Source organism: Rana temporaria, chromosome 1 (assembly GCF_905171775.1).
Source record: "Rana temporaria chromosome 1, aRanTem1.1, whole genome shotgun sequence".
In the NCBI taxonomy this organism is placed as follows: domain Eukaryota; kingdom Metazoa; phylum Chordata; class Amphibia; order Anura; family Ranidae; genus Rana; species Rana temporaria.
The window spans coordinates 492,968,883-492,992,073 of NC_053489.1; the positions used below are offsets into that span (position 1 = coordinate 492,968,883).

The 23,191-nt window shown below is 42.7% G+C and overlaps 1 protein-coding gene across 1 annotated transcript in view; it reads right to left on the reverse strand.

The window, feature by feature from the left end:
- TRPC3 (transient receptor potential cation channel subfamily C member 3) overlaps positions 1-23,191 on the reverse strand; it is a 276,775-nt gene that overhangs the window by 21,046 nt on the left and 232,538 nt on the right. Inside the window, exons 7-8 of the mRNA XM_040330375.1 lie at positions 10,786-11,050; positions 6,211-6,406 (exon numbers count right to left, since the gene is read on the reverse strand). Coding sequence (XP_040186309.1) covers positions 6,211-6,406; positions 10,786-11,050 — 461 coding nt within the window. The remainder of the gene's footprint in view (positions 1-6,210; positions 6,407-10,785; positions 11,051-23,191) is intronic.

Consider the following 23,191-nt stretch of genomic DNA (forward strand, 5'->3'; position numbering starts at 1 on the left):
AAACCTGGTTAGAATTTTGAGTTATGCCTCCTTTTTTTGGGCTCACACTGTGACATTTCAAGCCTTTCTCAGGGAAGCCATGGCCCTGAGGCCTCGTACACATGATAGGTTAAACAGAGGACAACGGTCTGATGGACCGTTTTCATCGGTCAAAACCGATCGTGTGTGGGCCCCATAGGTTATTTAACCATTGGTTAAAAAAAGATAACTTGCTTTAAATTTAACCGATGGATTCCTAACCGATGGGAAAAAACAATCTTTAGTAGGCACAACCATTGGTTAAAAATCCAGGCATGCTCAGAATCAAGTCGACGCATGCGTGGAAGCATTGAACTTCGTTTTTTTCAGCACGTCGTTGTGTTTTACGTCACCGCGTTCTGACACGATCGGTTTTTTTAACCGATGGTGTGTAGACGCGACGGACCATCAGTCAGCTTCAACGGTTAACCGATGAAAATGGTCCATTGGTCCGTTCTCATCTGATGGACTGATCGTGTGTACGCGGCATAACTAATCCTTTATAACTGACATTACCAGTCAGAGTAAAGAGCACATGCTCCTTGTAATGACATGGGCATTTGAGATGTAGATAAATCTATAGCGGCAAGAGTATCTGATGGACCTGGTCATAGGCTAGAAGAAGCTCTATCAAAAAAGATAATTTAACTGATTTTGTTGAACATGCTTGAGTTTCATTGTGGATTCTAGGCAGAAGTAATTTTCATTTAGATTGCAGTGTGTGTGGAAATCTTGCCTCATTTTCTGGATGAGCACCCTCACTGCATGCTAATGTCAATAGGTTTACAATGAGCAGTAAAAATGTGAACCTTTGTAAACTGTGTGGTTGATTGATGAATATACTGAGGAGACGTTATCCTCAAGATTTCAAACATTTTAGCAAATGTCAGTCTTATATATGCCCCATTACATTACAATACAGTAAAGGCAACTATGAATGTTCACATTGGCTATATTTTCTAAACATGTTCTCAAGGGTCTGCTATTTTTTTCATAAAGCTGGACTTTAAACTTATAGAAGGGCAGAGGCAATAAGGAATACAGTTGGGCTATAGAGCTCAGTTTGGTGTGTAATGCTAGAGTTTTTTTTTTCTTTCTGGGAGAGTGCATGTGATCAGCACAGGGCCAATCAGCACTGTCCAGACAGAGGGTCAGGAGTCTCGCAGCCTCATAGGACAGTCAGAAAACTCCTCTTACAAGCTTTAACCAGTGAACCAATGTTTGGCTGGACACTGATAGAAAATGTATTTAGCAGTTTATATTTACTAAAATAATTGCATTTCCATGTTCTGTGTATTGTGGGAGACCAGATATAGTGAATGCAGGGTCCTGGGTTTAGTAACACTTTAAGATCAGAATGTCTTATTGGATGTTTCCTTCAAAGAGCATGGTTTATTTGCAAATTAGACTGTGCAGCCCATGTCAAGCCAAGAGCATGCTGGGTAAAATAAAATGGCTGCTTGTAATTTGCGCCACAGAGATTTTTAAGATTACATTCAGTACCCCTCCATCTTCAGTTTTGGGGCTGAATTGTATCTACCCGAGGACGATATTATGGTAGATAAAACATAGGGACAAAAGAGATAGAGACTATGCTGCTGAATTATTAACAGTTTATCATGTCTGCCACACATCTTACCACATCTTCAATCATATTTGGATCAGAATAAAACTATGTAAGCATAGTCAAAAATCCGATGTGGAATGACAGCAAAAGTCACAACCTGTTTAACCACTTCCATACAGGGCACTTACGCACCTTCCCGCCCAAGCCAATTTTCAGCTTTCAGCACTGTCGCACTTTGAATGGCAATTGCTACACTGTAACCAAACAAAATTGGCGTCCTTTTTCCCCCACAAATAGAGCTTTCTTTTGGTGGTATTTGATCACCTCTGCGATTTTTTTTTTTGCGCAACAACTAAAAAAAGACTGAAAATTTTTAAAAAAAATTACGTTTTTATTTTTTTCTGTTAATTTTTTTGTAAATAAGTAAGTTTTCTCTTTCAATTACGGGCACTGATATGGCGGCACTGATGGGCACCGATGAGATGGCACTGATGGACATCGATGAGGTAGTACTGACGGGCACAGATGAGGTGGCACTGATTGGCGGCGCTGGTATGCTGCACTGATGGGCACTCATAGGCGGCACTGATGGGCACACATAGGCGGCACTGATAGGCACACATAGGCGGCACTGATGGGCACTCATGGGTGGCACTGATGGACACTCATGGGCGGCACTGGGCACTCATAGGCGGCACAGATGGGCACTCATGGGCGGCACTTATCGGTGGCACAGATGGGCACTGATAGGTGGGCACTGGGCATGGATGGGCACTGTGGGGTGGCACTGATGGACACTGTGGGGTGGCACTGATGGACACTGTGGGGCGGCACTGATTTACCAATGCTGCCAGTCAGTGCCCATTTGTGGGCACTGATTGGCATCTTTTTTTTTTTTATGTTTTTTTTTTCCCCAGACTTTTTTTTTTGCCCTTCCCTGGTCCAGTGTGGCGATCCGAGGGGGGGCTGCGCTGATAAACAATCAGCGCGAACCCCCCCTGTCAGGAGAGCCGCCGATCGGCTCTCCTCTACTCGCGTCTGTCAGACGCGAGTGAGGAAGAGCCATCAACGTCTCTTCCTGTTTACAGGTTGGACACGGCTGATCACGTGGTAAAGAGCCTCCGTGAGAGACTCTGTGAGAGACTCTTTACCGAGATCGGTGTTGCGGGGTGTCAGACTGACTTGTGTCGCTCCTATTAGAACGGTTCTAGTGCATAGAACAGCCGCCTGACGAGTCACCCCAGTGTGAACTGGCTTTTACTTATCAGCACTGACCTTCCAGGCTGGTTCCTTGGGACCAATCACAGAACGTTGAATTTTTCTTATCTACTATACAGAACCCTCCAAACAACATTCTATTATTTATCTGTCATCCAACATTATTTTGATAGTGCGGAACATTTAAAATAAATTGATTTGTCATGTTCCATTGGAATGAAACTTGTTTTTCCTTTTCATAGACACAAATGATACTCACATTTGTCCTGATTCATAACTATAGAGCAATAATAGTGTTGTGCTCACAAAATTGCATTTTACTCAGACCTGTTTTCCATTTAATTATAAGAGAACACCAAAACTTCCAGTTTCCATCATTCCTGTATTGCTTTCATGTTTGTTCAATTTCACTCCTTACAATTAAAGCTAAGCTAATATTTGAATATATACTTGGGGTTTCAATAACATTTTATTTATGACAATTAGACAAACAGAAAGTGCACTTAACATTAAAAAAAAAATGTTGTTACCCTATTTTTAAAGGCTATAATGGGTTTAAATTGTAACTCTCACATTTAAACTAGAAATACAGATGTAATATAATGTTAGATTGTGAAATAGGTTTGTTTTTGTACCTCCTGTAGAAAAGCTTTTAAAGTTTTGTAACTGTGATTGAGCATTCGGTTCACCATGTTTTATTGAAATAGAAAAATTTTGGACGCTTATCATGAGCTGTCACAATCAAAGCTGGGTGCACAGTGAGTTGAGCACATTTCTGTGCTTGATTGGCTGGAGTGGAGGGCAGGGGAGACATTGGGGGGACACCAGGCCCCCGAGCCCTGATGTCCCTATAGAGCAGAGGTCCTCAAACTATGACCCACCAGTTGTTCAGGAACTACAAATCCCATCATGCCTAGTCATGTCTGTGAATGACAGAGTTTTACAATGCCTCATGGGACTTGTAGTTCCGCAACAGCTGGAGGGCCGTAGTTTGAAGATCCCAGCTATAGAGAGAACCTATCGCCTGGCCAATGCTATCACATAGGGGGTTTCTTTTTCCCCCTTGTGATAGCAATACAGGTAAATGTAAAAACAAAAGTTTAAAAAATGAATATATATATATATATATATATATATATATATAAAAATAAAATAAAATGAAAGCACCCCATCACCCCGCAGGCACACATCTGAACAAAAAATGCCCACGTAAGACACTCACATTTATGTAGAGAAAAGGTGAGATGGCACAAGGACCAATTGAGTCTCTATATCAATAAAGGAAAAAAGTCCAATATTATATACAGGGCAGGTGGCACAGTCTGTATGGATATGCACTGGTGGCAGCTACTATGAAAGCAGAAGCATAGCTCTGGAAGATACAATGGAGAAAAGAAAGGAGTGCCAAATGGCTACTCACAAGGAGATGACATGAATGGGCATATCAATATAATAAGGTCGGTAGTCACTCGATGGTCCGTGCAATAGGTAGCTGTTTCCCAGATCAGATGGCAGAACGCTGGAGGATAGGGCAGCGATGGAGCCTCTGCAGGAAGTCCTGGGGCTGGCAACCCTGCAAGCCGTGTTGTTACAGCAACATCCGGAAAGCTGAACTCGGTCACCTCCTTGTGAGTAGCCATTTGGCTGCCAAAAAAAGGGGCAATTACTCAGAAAAGTAGCAAGTAGATGGTCGGATTTTGGAGGCAAGACGGGAATATATAAAAATATAAATTTTATTACAAAAATAGAAATTTAACAAAAAACTATAGAGATAATAAAACCATATAGATTGTATAGTGTGTATGGACAATATCCTCTGTACATCGTCTACGCGTTTCGCCATTGGGCTTCCTCAGGACGAGCAGAAGAGATTAAACAATATAAATATATATTTCATTATCTATAGCACCATAGTGGATATAGCCTTCCAGGATATCTGCAGAGCATTCCACAAAGGCATACAAAAATATCAAAGGGGGGTATAAGAAGGTCCAAATATATCGGAGAGTCTCCAAAATCCGTCAACGAGATTCCTTGCACCTACAGTAGGAATCCAAAAATGGGGGGGGGCACCACCAGTACATAGGCGGAGAGCAAACCAAGTCTGAAAAAAATCCAGGCAAAGGCTTTAATTTCGGGGCAGAACAAAGTATATCATGGACAAGCAGGTATATAGCGTGTATCCAAGTACTGTTTGTATTAGTAGCCAAACAGAACAGACAATATAGTCTATGGAGACGTAAACCCTTGATAGCCTAAAGGACGCCGATTGCCCCATGGTAATAGCCTGTGCTATACACCTATTTGGCTGTTTGTTTTGTTATAATAAATGCACCTTTAATACTACACCGAGTCTGGCGATCCTTGCTTTTCTCCACTCATATTATGTAATCAACAAATTTGAGACACATATTGGGAAAGCAATAATCTAGGTCCTTCATTTACAGTTAATGCTAAACTGATGAGCTTTAAAGGCATTTAAACCATTGCTTATTGTTCGTTTCTTTGTATGGTAATTTTTCCAGGCACATGCAGTTTTGAAGCCTAAAACTGGACATAGACAGGTAGTTTTCTACTTACTTAACTTAACTTTTACTAACACATTTCTTCATCCACAGAACCACAGAACATCTCCCCTTTCTGTTATAGAGTTGAGACAAGAGGGAGGTGTTTTGTCATCTAGAAGGAAGAACTCAAGTAGGGCTGACAACACCTCTACCGGGTGTCAGGAGCTCACAGGATTTCTGGGCAAATCAACAGCTATTTTTCTGTATTTGCAGTGTTTTTATAGACACTACCTAGAAAATATGCATGAATTGCAGATATATGAATTATTAGTGAAAGGAGCCAACCAACCACTGAATCCTTTTTTGTTTCTTCTCCTCAGTAAGCTTTATTCCACAGAAGGCAGTGCATTCCAGACTCTGCTCCCTCTCCTCCAATGTGTTTCACCCTAGGAGGGGCTTATTTTTGTGTCTTGCCCATATACTGTATACACCTTAACTGCATTCTTTTTTAATCAAACATTTTCAATAAGGCATTTAGCTCATATACCAAAATAGGGGTATAAACTTTACTCTTATTTATTTATTTACGTTTGCATTAAATAATTATTTAACCACCGATCTTTAATAATTTTTATTTTTGCACCATTAAATTATTTCCTCCTGAATTTTTGAATCAAATGCCAAAAATGAATAAAAACCCAAACATTCATGTCGTAAATTCGATTGATCCAAGGTTATCCAATTTTGTGACCTGAAAACATCATTTTATATCATAAAAAATTACAAAAGCACACATTGATCAAACACTGCCTAGGTTATTCTTTGATAGATTGACCTATTATATGTAGCAATATAAATTTCAGGTATACATAAACCAAAAATGGCCTTCGTTTTTATTACCTCTATTTCTTGATAGGAGCTGTTAATCATGGCAATCAACATATTAAGAAGAACCACCACCATTGTCACGTTGTAGATCCCATAAAGAACATAACCAATGTTCTCAATAAACTTGTGGTCATATTTCAGAACTACAGACGTTACTTCAGACAAGCCAAATATGGACCAGAATAGGGTTTTAAAACTTTCTTCAACACTTAAAAGACAAATAGAAAGATAAGTCAGGTTTGTTGAGATGTTACATAGTTAATAAAATGGTATGTTGTTTTAAAATCCCCTACATGCATACAGTATGTAGATGGTTATTGGAATTGATGCTTGCTATCCTGTCTAACAGTACCTGTGCATATAAACTCTTGTAATTACATCCGATTTAGAAAGAAGGGACAACACTAGGGATCAACTGATATCGTTTTTTTTTGTGCCAATACGATACCGATATTTCGGCCACTTTTTTGCCCAAATTTTGTACATTACATTTTTTTTGTACACTGTCATTTTACATTTCTTTTGTTTTTTATCACTGTTATTTTATTCAGAAAAAATGTAATAAGCAGTGACAGGTACTCTTTATGGAAGGATCGGGGGGCTATAAGACCCCAAACCCCTCCTCTGCACTTCAAAGTATTCAAAACGTCAAGATCAGCATTTTTGAATACTTTATTTTTTAAAATTTGTGCCTTTAAGATGTCAGTAATCCGGGAAGTGATGTCATGACATTGCTTCTGGATTACCAGATCCAAGACCTGAAACAAGCATCGGCTTTGTTTGGGTCACCGGCCAGCCGTCGGACGTGCCGGCTGGTTGCTCAGGCCTCCCAGTTTGACGGGAGAGCCTGGGCGAGCGGCGGACGGCTGTAGGAGGGGGGAATGTCAAGTGGCTGTTGAGTCACATTGGCTGTTATTACAATAAAGCCACCCGTCTTTCTTTAGGCCATGAGTGAATCATCACCACCTATACTTTCCTCGGCCTCTGTTTAAGTGGTCTTTACTGTGTAGCACTGCCCGTAGCTATCTTTCTTCAAAAAAGCATCCTCTGTCATTCTGCACGTTTGGCAAAGCCCATTCATTCCTGTGAGGAGAGCCATGCTTTTCAAAACTGATGGAGGCCACCATTAGTACAGCTCCTATAGAAATAATGGGGCCATGGTGCCCATACACGAAATAAAGAGGACCCACCAAGGACAATTTCTAAAAAATAGCTGGGATTCTTCAGGCAGGGCCGCACAGTGAAGTTTGCTGGGATGGGGCAGAGGTAAGTATCAGGCCAGGTGGGCTGCGCCCAGGGGGTTCAGGCCATAATTTTGGTTGTGCTTTAATATAAACATGTACAGCCTTGTACAGTTGTCCTTTAATGTTCACATGTACAAACTGGGCTCAGGATCCAAAGGGGCTCCACAGTAACACAAGAATTGAGTCTATTGTACCTGTACTTCAACATCGTTGCTGTAGAAAATTTTAAGGCCAGGTAAGGTTCACTGTACGTTCAGCATAAATGCACCTGTCAGTAGACGTTTCAATCAAAGTGAATGAAAACTCATCTGTTAGTAGTGCCCAAGTTCATATAACAGCATTAGGAAAAATAGTATTGTGGTTGTCTTTGTTACAGAGCATAATTACTTTTATGCTGACTTCAATTCCCCTACCCACCTACCTAATTTAGGTAAGCTTAAATAGTTTCTATTTGTCCAATAGATAGCAGTCGCTGTGGTAATAACCACTGCTGCTTATAACTGCAGCCTGTGGATGGAAATAGTGGAAACTGGAACAAAGGTGCACTATAATGGAGCTAGCTCATTTATCTTTTCCTCTGTGCTATTTGCTTCCATTTCCACATAAGTCAAAGTGCAAGACATTTTGCTTTGATTTAATGACTCCACGTTGGAATAATTCCATTTCTGTTCTCATGTAAAGATGGACCACAGGCCAATATAAAAAGATCATCATAATTCAGTTATTTGTTCATTAAAAAGTCATTACAATTATTTTAACCATTTGTGTTCAAGGACTTCCTTTACAACTACAGAGTGTGCTTAATACAACCTACAATGCCAACACTCCAAAAAACTTCACTCCAGTGTCAAACACCCATGTGAATCAGACAATGACCATGCCTCAGGATCCAATGATTCGTTTGACAGGGTGTTAAAACAAGCATTGATATACAATATACAGGGCTTTTTTTTGTGAGAAGATGTGGAATGCAGTTCCAGTATCAACAACCAACACTGAATGTATCTAATGGCAAGGGGCGGTGGGGTGTATTTTATGGTCTATTGTTGCTGGGTGATCTCTTGTTGCTTAGGAGGAATATTTTGTTGCTGGAAGGATCTATTGTTGCTAAAGAAGGTCAATTGTTGCTGGTGGGGGGTCTATTGGGGGTCTATTGTTGCTGGGAGACCTTATGTTGCTGGAATTAATCTACTGTTGAGCGAAAGGGTCTATAGTTGCTGACTGCTGGAGAGCCTATTGATGCTAGCAGCTGGGAGATCTGTTGTCAGGGATTTATTATTGCTGGCAGGAGTCTATTGTTTCTGGGGGGTATTTTGTTTTGGGAGGGGTCTATTGTTGCTAGGGAGGATCTTTTGTTGTTGGTGGAGTCTATTGTTGTTAACAAATTCCATTGCACTTAACTTAAGTACTTAAGTACTTAGGGGTAGATTCACGTAGATCCGCGTATCTTTGCGGCGGCGTATTGTATCCGATTTACGTTACGCCTCCGCAACTTAGACAGGCAAGTGCTGTATTCTCAAAGCACTTGCTCCATAAGTTGCGGTGGCGTAGCGTAAATCGGCCGGCGTAAGCCCGCCTAATTCAAATGTGGGACAGGGGGCGTGTTTTATGTTAATGTTCTGTGACCCGACGTGATTGACGTTTTTCCCGAACGGCGCATGCGCCGTCCGTGGAATTTCCCAGTGTGCATTGCTCCTAATACGCCGCAAGGTCGTCATTGGTTTCGACGTGAACGTAAATGACGTCCAGCCCCATTCACGGACGACTTACGCAAACGACGTAACTTTTTCAAATTTCGACATGGGAACGACGGCCATACTTAACATTGGTACGCTGCACTTACGCCACCATATAGCAGGGGTAACTATACGCCGGGAAAAGCCTAACGTAAACGGCGTAACTGTACTGCGTCGGCAGGGCGTACATTCCTGAATTCGCGTATCTAGCTGATTTACATATTTCGACGCATAAATCAGCGTACACGCCCCTAGCGGCCATCGTAAATATGCAGTTACGATCCGACAGTTCTATGAATCAGGCGCATAGATACGACGGCGCAACTCAGAGATACGACGGCGTATCTGGAGATACGCCGTCGTATCTCTACTGGGTAGTATTGGGAGTTGGGTAGGGGTGGAACCAAGGGACAGTGCTTGCAGGTGGGTAGGGAGCACAGACAAGGAGTGATTTGGAAGGGGGAAGGGGGGGAACCTGCCCCTATTCTCTAAGAAAAAAAAAGCCCTGGATTTATACGTTACCACATTTTTTTTAAATAAAAGTACTTTCTGTTTAACCCCTGAGTTACTATAGTTTAATTTAAAAAAACTCTCCTTTTACTCCTTGAAATTTCTGTAAAGTTCATGTAAACCGAATCACAAAATTTCATGCTAATGCAATTTTTAATTTCAATATTCATAAATCAGCCACTTTAATTAAGATGATTCCTGGTGGTCCTACCCAGAGCTTTTTTTCTCAGAAAATAGGTGCAGGAACTCAACCACGACCCTGTTTAGATTTCACAAACAGTAGAAGGGTCTTAAAGGGGCATTAAATACCAGGATTGCATTACATACAGAGTGCAGAGTTCAGGGGGGGGGTTACACACAGAGTGCAGAGCTGTCACTTGTAAACACAAAAACCAGACTTCTGTGTTTTACAAGTGATTGTGGTGAGCAGGCACCAAAGGGTCTGAGCCAAAGGTGGCGGAACTGGGTTCCCCCAAGTTCCCCCTGAAAAAAAGCCCTGGTCCTACCATGAAGGTCCTTGTTCAGGAACTTCTTGTTATAAAGTGGCAACCCTCTGTACCTGTTTCTCCAGTTGTGCTCCTGTATTGTCACCCAATCATGCACTCCCCTTATGGAGACTACAAATGGCTGTTCCAACACACATTATGCAACATGCATGGTAGATAGATGTCACCATAAGGAAAACCACCCTGGGAAATGCCAACCGACCAACGCTGGAGTGCATGCATGTGGCTGCAGCAAACAGACAGCAAAAGATCATCAGCAATGAGCTGCAAAAAAGAACGGAGCAAAGAAATGCCATTGTACCAATTATCCAAAGTAAGACGCTACTATACTTTTGATTATTGGTACATATTTAAAGTGGTTTTATTCACTTAAAGGGGCAGCTGCTTATTCTTGTTTCACAGTGTTGGCGCCATATTTATCACATTGATGGTTTTAAAAGAAATACCATTCATTTAGGTGTTACCTCTACTGATCAAACTATTTAATTATTTTGTATTAATTACTTCCAACCAAAGCAAGTATCTCCATATAAATGCAAAACGACACTAGAAAAATATAATATTTTTAAACACATGTGAATTGTTACTTACGTTGTGAAGGCAGAGTTTACTTTAGCTCCCAGGTAATATGAATACAGGATAAACATCCCAATCATGAAGGCAAGAAAAACCATTATAAAAAGGACCATGAATTTAAATATGTCCTTCACTGTTCTCCCAAGTGATATCTGCAATGGCCCAAAGCTTTCATTGGCTGGCAGGATGTAGGCTATGCGGGAGAAGCTCAACACAACCGCTATAGCATATAGACCTTCAGATATGATCTGTGGATCAGACGGCAGCCATTTATCTCTGGCTGAAAGAAAGCAAATACATGGTAAATAACTACAATAAATTATATAGGGAACAAAGTCGATTAGTGTCTTTAGAGATAAATGAGGTGCCACATCAAATCCTTCTTCTAGTTTACATTCGGGAAATGCACTAGATTAGGACATTTTGGATCTCCAAGATAATGGAATTTTTATGATGTGTCAGTTTACATTAAAGTCTATATACAATATTTGATGTTCCCTTTATTTATGCGTTGCATTCATTTTTTGTTTGTTTTAGTAATCTTTGCAATAAATGCATGTTGCTGTTTTTTTTTTAATTATTATTAATGGAACATAAAAGGAAAATAAAAAATCAGTTCAAGAAATTTGAAGAAACATTTCCAAAGACCAAAATTGTATTTTCTGAACTATTCTGAAATACTTATAATTAGTTGATAAATACAGCATGTGTAAAATGAATGAAACCACGCTCCAACCCTACATGCTGCTCCTGATGATGACATTTTGTCGAAACACGTAGAGTGACATCACCCCGCACTAGCCCATTGGGGCTCGCAGCCTATGTGTGCAGCTGGAGCCGACGGTGCATATTTACCACACTATCAATCCCCTTGTTTCTGGCATGGCACATTTGAATGTGTTTTCGTTGGATGTTTTAATAAATACTTATATGGTTTTACACTACGTGGTCATACTGGATTGCTGGATATGATGATGGCCAAAAAATACTGATGAATATATTGAGGAGAGGAGTATTTGCACATTAAGGCTGGATGACCCTTTCTATAGATGCAATTTGATTGAATCAAGATTTTCTTGTGTATTGTGGCACTTCCCAAGCAAAACATTTTGGGGGAGGTCAGAGACTTTTTTGAGGTGAAAAACACTGGGCGATGCTTTCACTTTTTATTACAGTTTTTGTCCTTTATTTTTTCACTTTCTGGTGAAAGTGAGGAGTTTGGACTTTTTGGGCAATATCTTTGGACACTATTTTTGTTTGAATTGATAGGCCCGGATTCACATACATTGGCGCATATTTATGCCGGCGTAGCATATCGAATATACGCTACGCAGCGCACAGAGGTAAGCACAGTATTCACAAAGCACTCGCCCCCAGTCGCTCTCAAATCTACGCTGGGTTTCCTCAGCGTAAGCCAGCGTAGGTGGAAGTGGGCGTGAGCCATGCTAATGAGGCGTGACCCCATGTAAATGAAGGACTGAGCGTCATAAAGTTACGAATAATGTACGTCGCATGCACCGTCCCGTGGACGCATCCGAGTGCGCATGCTCAGAATCATGTCGAAACAACTGCCTAAGATACGGCGAATCACTGCCTACGACGTGAATGTAACCTACGCCTAGCCCTATTCACGTACCAAGTAAACAACGTAAAATACGATGGCTGTGTTCCCTGGTCCATACCTTTGCATGACTTGCGCCTCCTATATGGGGAATAACTTTACGCCGAACGTAGGACTTACGCAAATCGCGTATATTATGCGCAGGGCGCAAGTACATTAGTGAATCGGCGTATCTCCCTCATTTGCATAGGTGAAAAGGAAATCAATGGGAGTACCACTTGCGGCCAGCGTAAATATGCGCCAACGATACGCTGGCGTAGGAAAGTTACGTCGGTCGGATGAAGCCTTTTTGCAGGCGTATCTAGTTTTGTGGGCACGGCGCACACATACGACAGCGCATATTTACACTTACGCGGCGTATCTCGAGATACGTCGGAATAAGTGTTTTGTGAATCTGGGCCATAGACTTTATGAATTATATATAGATTGTTTATATATTTATTTATTTTGCACAGGCACTTTTTTAAACACTCGATTGGCGTTTATTGTAGATACATTTATTTTTGCGCATGGATAGATTTATTTGTTTACATTGATTTATTTAATTTATTTATTGATATTTGCAGAGACACTGTTTTATCACTCTTGTAGGGTTGTAGCGTGGTCATATTTATTTTGCACATTCATGCACTATTTTTTGATCACAGTGACTTCGGCTTAATCAATTTATTTATTAATTTGACTTCTGTAGCGCAGGTTGATTTACTTCTATCTATGATAAATACAGCATTTCACATTATGAATTTACAGTTTTCTTCTACCAATTACTTCTCATTTTATTTCCTTCTAAAATCCAAATTAGCTGTATTAGAGGTTCTCAAATCAAAGTACCACCGTTAAGGGCAAAGTAAAAAAAGTCACATTGAAAGCATGTCAAAGGTAATTTATCTTGAGTTAAATACCTAGGCTGCAATTGGTAACCTCCCACATTTTCTAGTTGCCTGGCTTTCATACTGATGCTTTGGTAACTGAGTCAAATTCAAGTCAGGTAATTTTGATCTCACTGTAGGGGATTTAAATGGACAGGAGACATCCTTGAGGCATAGCCTCGATTTCTATCAAGTGCTCAATCTCTCATGTTTGGGAGGTCATTTGAATCCAGTAAGGAACTGATGTGCAATCAGGTCTTGGAACACGAATTTGACACATCATTAAATGCTGAATGTTATCACAGCTTAATCACTGATATGTGGACTTTTTATTGCACTATTTATAATGGTTGCACTTTATGTCATTTCATGCACGGTTGTATTGTTCACTGCAAAAGTATACATAGTATTTAGGAAGTCTTTGATCATATAATGTATTTTTTTTTAAGTTTGTATATGATTTTGCACAATTGTTTTTAAAGTTACACTTTGCATATTTAAATGCAAATTTGGTATAGTTTTTATGTTTTTTTGTATTTGTGTCACTTGATTGACATATTTTTATTAATAACTATTTTTTTAAATAATTAATTTTTTATTCAGAACTATTTTGCAATTCAGCCTGCGTAAAATAACTACTTCTTAGGAGAAATTTGAAATATTCCTTCATTATGAGAACCAGTTAAGACAGCATTGCAGCATTTATGAACTCAAGAAACTGATCAATAATTTGTCTCTATTGATACATTTTGATAGTGTGAGTAAAGTAGATATTACGAAAATAATCCAGGGCCTCTACCTACCATTATGTGATCTTAAACCTGAACTGACAGTCTGCTTAGTTCAACACTTAACTGAAACTGAACCCTAATAAAATTGAGATATTGGTGATGGATAGCCCACAAGTAAAATCTTACCTGAATTCTCGTGTCTGACTCTTGGTGGACATACCTTGCACTACTCAGGCCTCGTACACACGACCGAGGATCTCGACGGGCGAAACACATCGTTTTGCTCGTCGAGTTCCTTGTTAGGCTGTCGAGAAACTCAACGTGCCAATTTTTTCCATTCCCGTCGAGGAAAAAGAGAACATGCTCTTTTCCTTGTCGAAAAATGTACACACGACCGGTTTCTTTGTCAAAAGAAAAAAATAGCAAGTTTCTTGCTGGTTTTTGCCGAGAAACTCGGTCATGTGTACGAGGCCTCAGACATCGTTTTGCTCGTCGAGTTCCTTGTGAAGCCGCCGAGGATCTCAGCGAGCCAAGTTTCCTAATTGACTAACGAGGAAATAGAGAACATGTTCTCTATTTGGCTCGACGAGTTCCTCGGCCAAAAGTGTACACACGACCCGGTTTCTCGGCAGAATACGGCTCCGATCGAGTTTCTGGCTGAATTCTGCCGAGAAACTTTACTTACATTAAAAGTATTAAGTGACAGTTTTTATAAATGTCCAATCCCGTGCGTTAAAATAACGAAGCAATGTTCCAATGTTCTAATTAAAAAAAAACTATTCTAAAATGTACACCATTACCAAAGTGAAATAATATATTTTTTATAGTAAATAGGAATTGACAGTGATGGCATGATGGTGATGATGGTGATGAATCTGATGGTGATGTGTACCGACAACTAGCGAGATGCAGCAATGCAGGAAGGAGAGGAGAATGAGAAAATGTAGGTTTATCCTGGCAAAACGTTATTTGCAACAAAATTTTGACACACGTGGGAGTAAACTTGCTTGGATTTGGTGCACCGTCATATGAAAAATTAATAAATTGGCACATGGCAGTTTTATTAATCACAGGAAGCACTAATTAAGCTGGCACATAGATATTGATGCATTTTTTTCATATACACAAGCCTTTGGCAATTCCTCTTATTAATTTAAAACTGGGTTCAAATCCTGGTTCTTACATATGCAAGAATCAAACAACTTATTCCCCCTGATTATGCGCTTCTGTCATCTTGACTTAATGATTGTGATGCTTTGTAGGTAAGGTTACCAGGATAGGTCCTGAATAAAATGTGTGCACAATGCGGCAGTTAAACAAATAAATCCACTATTCACTTATTACCCCAATTCACCTCACTTGTTGGCTGCCAGTAAAATGGACATTTCGCTCACTCATCTCTCTAACTGCAGGTATTGTGTAGACATTCACTCTCAGAGTTCAGAACAGATGCACTAAAAAATTGCAGCTCCTCTCTCCTTGAATTTTTTGGCAGCAGAAACTTGGCAGCCTGTTAGAAACCAACTGAAATCTATCTTCAGAGTTTCGGCCTGGTTCACACTGGTACGAATGGAGATGCGATTTGAGATGTCAAATCGCATCTCAAATTGGCGGCATTTGCTGGCAACTGTAGGCAATGGCACCATCCTAATCGGTGCAACGCCGCATCTGTGGCGCTGCACCGATTTAAAAAAGTAGTTCCTGTACTACTTTTTGCAATTTCGGGCTGCGATTTACATTGACATCTGTGCAGAAATCTGCACAGATGTCTCTGAAATCGCGGCCGAAATCGGGACTGCCAGCGGGAGTGAAATCGTGCAAGTTCACCTGAACTCGGACGGCTTCACTCCCGCAGCCCAGTGTGAACCTGGGCTTCTGTTGGGATCTGTGAGGATAGAATACTTCAAAGTACCTGCAGCTGCAGAGGTCAGTAAGGGCTTGTTTCAACTTCCATTCTTCAGCATTTTTGGGCTTTTTTCGAGTGCCCGGTTGAAGAGGGTTTCATTTGCTTTCAAGCTTCAGGGTGTTTTTTGTTTTGGCCAATAAAAAAGCTATTTCATCTGTGACATCATTTGATCTTGTCCTGCTTCCTGTCTTTTCTGTGTGGTGTTGTGGTGTCTTGTACTATCAGAGCTCTTATGCTGCGTACACATGAAGCTTGGCTTGCATACACACGGTCACACCAAATTCCGACCGTCAAGAAAGTTTTGACGTACAACACTACGCTGAGCCGAGAAAAATTAAGTTCAATGCTTCCGAGCATGCGTTGAATTGTTTCCGAGTATGCATGTTTTTTTTCCCGTCTGAATTCCATACAGACGAATGTGTTTTCCGATAGGAATTTTTTAAGTCGGAAAAATAGAGAACATGGGCCAAATCCACAGCCAGCGGCGCAAAATACGTTTTTGAAAACTTATGTCATTTAAGTTACGGCGCCCTAAGTTGGTGTCGTAAGTGCCGTATCCACAGCGCATTTGCGCACAAAATTGCGCCAGCCGTAACCTAAATTCGGAGGCGTAAGGCGGGGTTATGGCAAGTGGGAAGGAAGTGGGCGTGCTTCATTGTAATGAGCCGTGACCCCATGCAAATGAAGGTCCGGCCGTACTGCGCATGCGCGCAGGAATCTGCTGCTCACTGCGCATGTGCAGAACTTTGCTGGGCGCAATCAGTGAGATAGGTAAAAGGCCAAGTGTACTTAGTTTGAGGATCGCCCTGTGCTTAACTAGCCCCAGTCAAACACACTTCATTTGCAAAAGTATTTCCCTGTGTTCCCTTCCATGAGCAATTTGCTTCTGCTCTTAGTTTGTCAGTGTTTGTTGGTAAGTTGTGTGTGATAGAGAAGTGTTGGAGGAGTAGTAGATAGTAGTTGTTGTTTGTTTGTGATAAGTGTATTTTTTGTTTGATTGTTTCTGCTAAGTTTATATATTTTTTTTTTCTGCTTGGATTTTGTGTTTGGTTTTTGTGTGTTTGTATTTGACTTTGTAGTAGCTGTCTGCTTGTGTGTGTATTTTTGTGTATTTGTTTGGTGTGTATTTTTGTGTGTTTGTCCTGTTTGTTTTCTTGTTGCTGTGTGGTGTTTGTGATGGCTCCCAAACGCAGGAAGCAGAATTTTTCCCATGTTGAAAAGCAAATCCTTGCCAGGTATATCATCCAATATGAAAGATATTTACATGGGCCTGATAGCTGGAACACCTCCCCGTCCCAAAGGAAGAGGATCTATGCCAAAATTACAGATCACATAAATGCGGCGGGGGGAGGGGAGACGAGGACCCCCGCTGGCATTAAGAAAAAGATCAATGATCTGAGGAGCGTGGTCCGCAATAAGGTGGCCAAGCTCACTGCGCATAGGAGGGGCACTGGAGGAGGGGGACCATGCCCCATCCGGCTGACTGAGGAGGAATGGGCAGTGGCCCGGTGTTTCGAGCCAGAGCAGGTGGTGGGCCTGCCTGGTTATCAGTCTGATGTTCCTGTGAGGCCAGGTAAGGTTTTTTTTTTTCTATTTGGTGATTAGCATGTGTGGGTGGGGGAAGGGAACATGTGCCAAGTGTGTGGATCCTCAAACCTGTGATTGTTTGGTGTCTTCCACAGATGACCAGGAGATTGCTGGGCCATCAGGCCAGGCTGCTGCACCACCCCAAAGACAGGAGGCTGCTGAGGAGTCCCCAGGGGAGGGGAGTGGCCAAACCTCCCCTCATGAGGAGGCTGAGGGGGAGGAGGATGAGGGGGAGGAGGAAGAAGATCTCCAGATTGGCCGGGAAATCATTATTGCCACTGATCTCATGACATTTGACGATACCCTTGAGGCTAGCCTTGAGGCTCCCCTTGAGGCTCCCCCAGAGGCTACCCCAGAGGCTACCCCAGAGGCTCCCCCAGAGGCTACCCCAGAGGCTGGCACCAGTCAGGCCACCATCAGGAGTAGCCCCTCCCACTCCTCCCACAACATGCTGCAACCCACAAGGGTCACTCTATCCCCTCCTCCCTGGCCACAAGCCTCAGGGGCAGGCAGGATGGCGACCCAGGAGACCAGGGGGGGGTCTGAGCATATGCCGGCCAGTCTGCTGAGGGACAATGCCCAGCAGACCCGCAGTCTGGGTGACATCAAAAAAACTATGGCCAAGATGGAGCACAGCCTGGATGTAATGAGGGAGTCACTCAGTGATGTGGCCACCAATTCATTGGGTGTCATCACCTGTTTGTGGTACCTGCATACCGCCACAACAGGCGTGGCCCAGAAGGTGACTGCCCTCACCCGGGCTGTGCAGGACAACACCCGGGCTGTGCAGGACAACACGCGGTCAGACACCAGGGGAGGCTCCTCCCTCCCCTGCCCCCCCCATGAAGATACTCCCTCACCTGCCCCCCCCATGAAGATACTCCCTCCCCTGCCCCCCCCCGTGAAGATCCTCCAGGTGCCCGTGGCCGTGCCCCTGCCCGTGGGCAGCCCAGACGGAGCACTCGCCGCCGGACTTAAATAGCAAGGGTACTTTTTTTTTTTTTTTGGTTTTATAATTTTGTTTATTATACTGTACTTATGATTTGGTTTATGTGTGTGAATGATGTGTGAATGTGGGGGGTGGCATTCCTGACAAAATAAGGGTGTCACCCTCAGTTTTGGTGGAGAAGGGATCCCCAGGACCAGGGAGAAGTGATCCTAGGTTCCTGAATGGTGTATGAATGCACAGTGACATAATTGGAGCCGTGGCGTGGCGTTACTGCTCCCAAGTACCAAAGGGGGGGGGGGTACTTGGATCTAATCCAATTCGATGTGCATGTGATGTGTCTGTGCTAGGGACCACAGTGGTGTGCATTCATGCATTCTCATTGTGACATAAATCATGTGCGTTTCCAGAAACAAAAACATTCTCAATGTGTCATTATTCATGTGCGTTTACTGTGCAAAGCAACATTCTCATTGTGACATAATTCATGTGTGTTTGCAGTGAAAACAAATATTATCATTGTGACATAATTCATGTGCGTTTGCAGTGAAAACAAATATTATCATTGTGACATGATTTATGGCCATTTACTGTGAAAAGATGCCTTCTGCAAGGCGTATCCTGGCTACTGTGCCCTCAGTAGACCGGGTAGAGTTGGCTAGGGGGGATTGCCTGGGTGGGGGGTCAGGTCAGCACGTAAGTTAATCTCCAGTCCCCTTCTCATTGCAAAGTTGTGAAGAATACAACAAGCCCCTATTATTTGGCACACAAAGTCTGGGGAATACAACAGTGTACCCCCAGTCTTGTCCAGGCATCTGAAGCGGGACTTCAGCAGCCCAAATGTGCGCTCCACCACTGCCCGGGTGCGAATATGAGCCTCGTTGTAGCGTTGCTCTCCTGGGGTTTGGGGGTTCTGAAGGGGGTCATCATGTGAGGTCCCAGGGCATATCCAGAGTCACCTGGAAGGGAAAAGACAGGAGGATATTAGTCATGCATGTGCCCCTTGTGATGTCTGCATCATGGGGGGGGGACAGTCATACCTGACACCCATGTCACTCACCAACCAGCCAGCTGTCTCCATACACGTTCAGCTCCAATTCACGTGATATGTTGGTCTGCCAGAAGATATAGCTGTCATGGCACGAACCCGGAAATTTGGCACAGACATGCCAGATGAGGCCATGGGCATCTACGATTACCTGCACATTTATGGAATGCCAGTTTTTGCGATTCCTGAACAGGTGCTCTGTATCATGGGGGGGCTGTAGTGCCACATGGGTACAGTCAATGGCCCTGATGGTCCGTGGGAATCGGGCAATCTGATAAAAGTCGGCCATGCTCTTCATTCGCTGGTCCTCCTGGGTGGGCTTTTCAAATTGACTGCCCATGCGTCTCAGTATTGCAGGGACAACCTGGTGCACACACCTGCTCATCGAGGACTGTACCATCCCAGCCAGACCTCCACATGTTCTTTGGAAAGACCCAGTGGCAAGAAAATGCAGGGTGGCCATAACTTTGATGTGAGGTGGCAGGGCATGAGATCGTTGGGTTGGGGTGTTCAGATCATCCTGCAGGATCCTGGTTAATTCCAGGATGGCTTCCTGGTTAAATCGGAAGTTGCCAAAGACCTCAGACGCAGTCATGCCAAAGAGATCTTGGCGTGGGCGGTATACCCTCTCCTGTGCCCTCCTCCTCCTCCTCTGTGCCCTCCTCCTTCTCTGCGCCTGTAAAGTTGCGAGTGCCGTTATAATCATGGATGGGCCGGGCATTTTGGCAGTCAGAATGAAGTCCAGCAAAGAAGTGTTGTCAGCTCTTCCTCAATGGTGTTGCTTCAGCAGACCTTTACAGGGCTGGTGTAAAATTAGGGCTGCTTTTATAAAGTCTAATTTTGCTCCAGAAAACTAACAGGTGCGTACAGGGCGTAATCTACGGCGCACAGGGCGTAATCTACGGCGCACACACTTAATTTTGAGGATCGCCCTATCTCCCTCATTTGCATCTTTGCCTATCAAATAAAGCGGCGTGACTAGCGTAATTTGCGTCAGAGGATGCGCCGGAGTAATTATTTTAGGTAGGACGGAAAAAACTGATTTTTCGTTTTGAGGATCGGGCGCAAAGATACGCGCGGAGTAAAATTAGAAATCTCGAGTTAAGTCGGCGCATCTGCTTTGTGGATTTGGCCCCATGTTCTTTATCTAAGTCTATTAGAATATTCCGACGGAAAAAGTTCGATGGGGTATACACACGGTCATTTTCCATCGGAAATTCCGACCATGTGTACAGGGCATAAAAGTAGTAGTAAAGATTTGTTTTGTAGTTCTACCTACAGGTGAGCCTAAAGGCTAAAGGCTAAAGGCTTACCTACAGGTACCTACAGGTACAGTAAATAGATATATTTACTTTAGCAGCTTCGGTGTGCGCACTGCACTCTTAATGGATGGCGTGCCATACAAGCTGTAGGAGTGAACACATCACAGCTTGGCCAATGCACCCGGAAGGAAGACCAGATAAAGATGGATGCCCTGTCAAAAGTGACAGCGCACTGCTGGAGGGCCCCGTTTTCAGGTACGTCTTTCATAATGTGCTACTATACAATGCATACTAGCACATTATGCATTCATTTGCAGGAAGTTTTTTCTTTTTTTGCAGTTTATTACTGTTTTAATTCATGGGTGCTTAACCTGTGGCTCTCTAGCTGTTGTAGAACTACTCCCATGAGGCATTGCAGGCCTCACAGTTACAAGCATGGCTCCCAAATGCTGAGGCATGATGGGACTTGGAGTTCTGCAACAGCTGGAGGGCCACAGGTTGAGAATCCATATCTTAAGTTATGCCAAATCCTTCCAAAGCCTTCTGCACTCTTGTAATAAGCATCGCTGGGGCCGTGAAGGTGGAGTGAAAGTCTTCACATCCAGTGGAGATATTCCTGAATCCTACATTTTGTTCATGGGACTGAGGTTGATAAGAGGGGGAGACAGGCAATTCTGTCCAAAAAAAAGCTCATGTACTTTTTCACAAGAACAAGCAGCAGTGGGACACCTGGTTTTAAACTGGCATCATTTATTACAATGGGAATCTTCATGTTGAGTGTTGCCACCCTTCACAACACAACAAATGGCTTAGGTGTGAACTCTGGGATAAGCAGGAGTTCTGCTTTAAATCTCCTGTTAAGAATATGTAAATAGATTAAAGTGTATATACAGTAAAACCTTGTATTGAGAGTAACTTGGTCTGAGAGTGTTTTGCAAGACAAGCTACATTTTTTAATACATTTTGAATTGATATACAAGCAATGTCTTGATATACAAGTAGTTACATCTGTTACATCATGTTACATCTGAGTATAAAAGATAAGAGAGGCACCTCTGAGGCCGCGTACACACCATCGGTCCAAACCGATGAAAACGGACTGAAGTTCAGTTTCATCGGTTCAAACCGACCGTGTGTACGCCCCATCGGTCTGTTGTCCTTCGGTCCAAAAAAAGAGAACTTGCTTTAAAATGGAACCGATGGATGGCTGACCGATAGGTCAAAACCGATGGTTAGTACGCAAAAGCATCGGTTCAAAACCCGCGCATGCTCAGAATCAAGTCGACGCATGCATGGAAGCATTGAACTTTGTTTTTTTCAGCACGTCGTGTGTTTTACGTCACCGCGTTCTGACCAGATCAGTTTTGGAAACGATGGTGTGTATGCACATCAGACCATCAGTCTGCTTCAGCGGTGAACCGATGAAAATGGTCCGTCGGACCATTCTCATCGGATGGACTGACCGCGTGTACGCGGCCTAAGTGTAGCAGTATAGTTACATTTAATGAAGGTACAACATTTAGCAACATGTTTCTACACTCAAGCCTCGTACACACGCACGGTTTTCTTGGCAAGAAACAACAAGAAAACTGCTGGCAGAGCTTTCTTCCCGAGTACACATTGCGTGTGTACAAGGCTTTGAGGTTTCTCGTCAAGAAAATCTAGACGAGAAAAATAGAGAACCTGCTCTCTATTTTCTCGTCGTGAGATTCTCGGCAGTGTTTTCCTGCCGAGAAACCCAAGCGTGTGTATACTTACCTCTCCATGGAAACCCGCGCATGCTCAAAATGACTTTGACGCATGCGCGGTAGCTTCCAAGGAATAGGTAGGGTGAAGCAAAATGGCGGCGACAGCATCGAATGTGACGAGTGCATGCTCGTTGTAGTCGATGACGTCACTGCGTTCGTTCCATTCCAAAGAACGGCGGTTCTTTTGAATGGTGTGTGTGTACACTCAGCTGGCAAGAGAATCTTGCCAGGAATCTCGTCAGGAAAAACAACGTTTTTTTTCTTGACGAGAATCCGGCCCGTGTGTACAGGGCTTTAGAGGCGCCTCTCTTCTCTTTTATACACTGTAGCTCCTGATGGATTTTGTTTCTAATCCCCTTGAGGAGGCTTCCATTTGTGGATGGACATTTTATGGTTACACAACATTGCTCTAATCTTTTTATATGGACTATAACCTGAAGGACTTATAAATAAATGGTTGTGGAACTTATTATTTGAGTTTCCATTAATTCTTATGGGGAAATTTGCTTTGATGTACAAGTGCTTTGGATTACAAGCATGTTTCTGGAAAAAATTATGCTCGCAGTCCAAGGTTTTACTGTAGTCTGGACACGGGTGCATTTTAAGGTTCGACTACCAATTTCATAGCCTCAATGTAGTCCTTATATACTAGGGAAAACTGGTAAGCTCAAATATTCCAGTTTACATTATCTCTCAGGCAGGA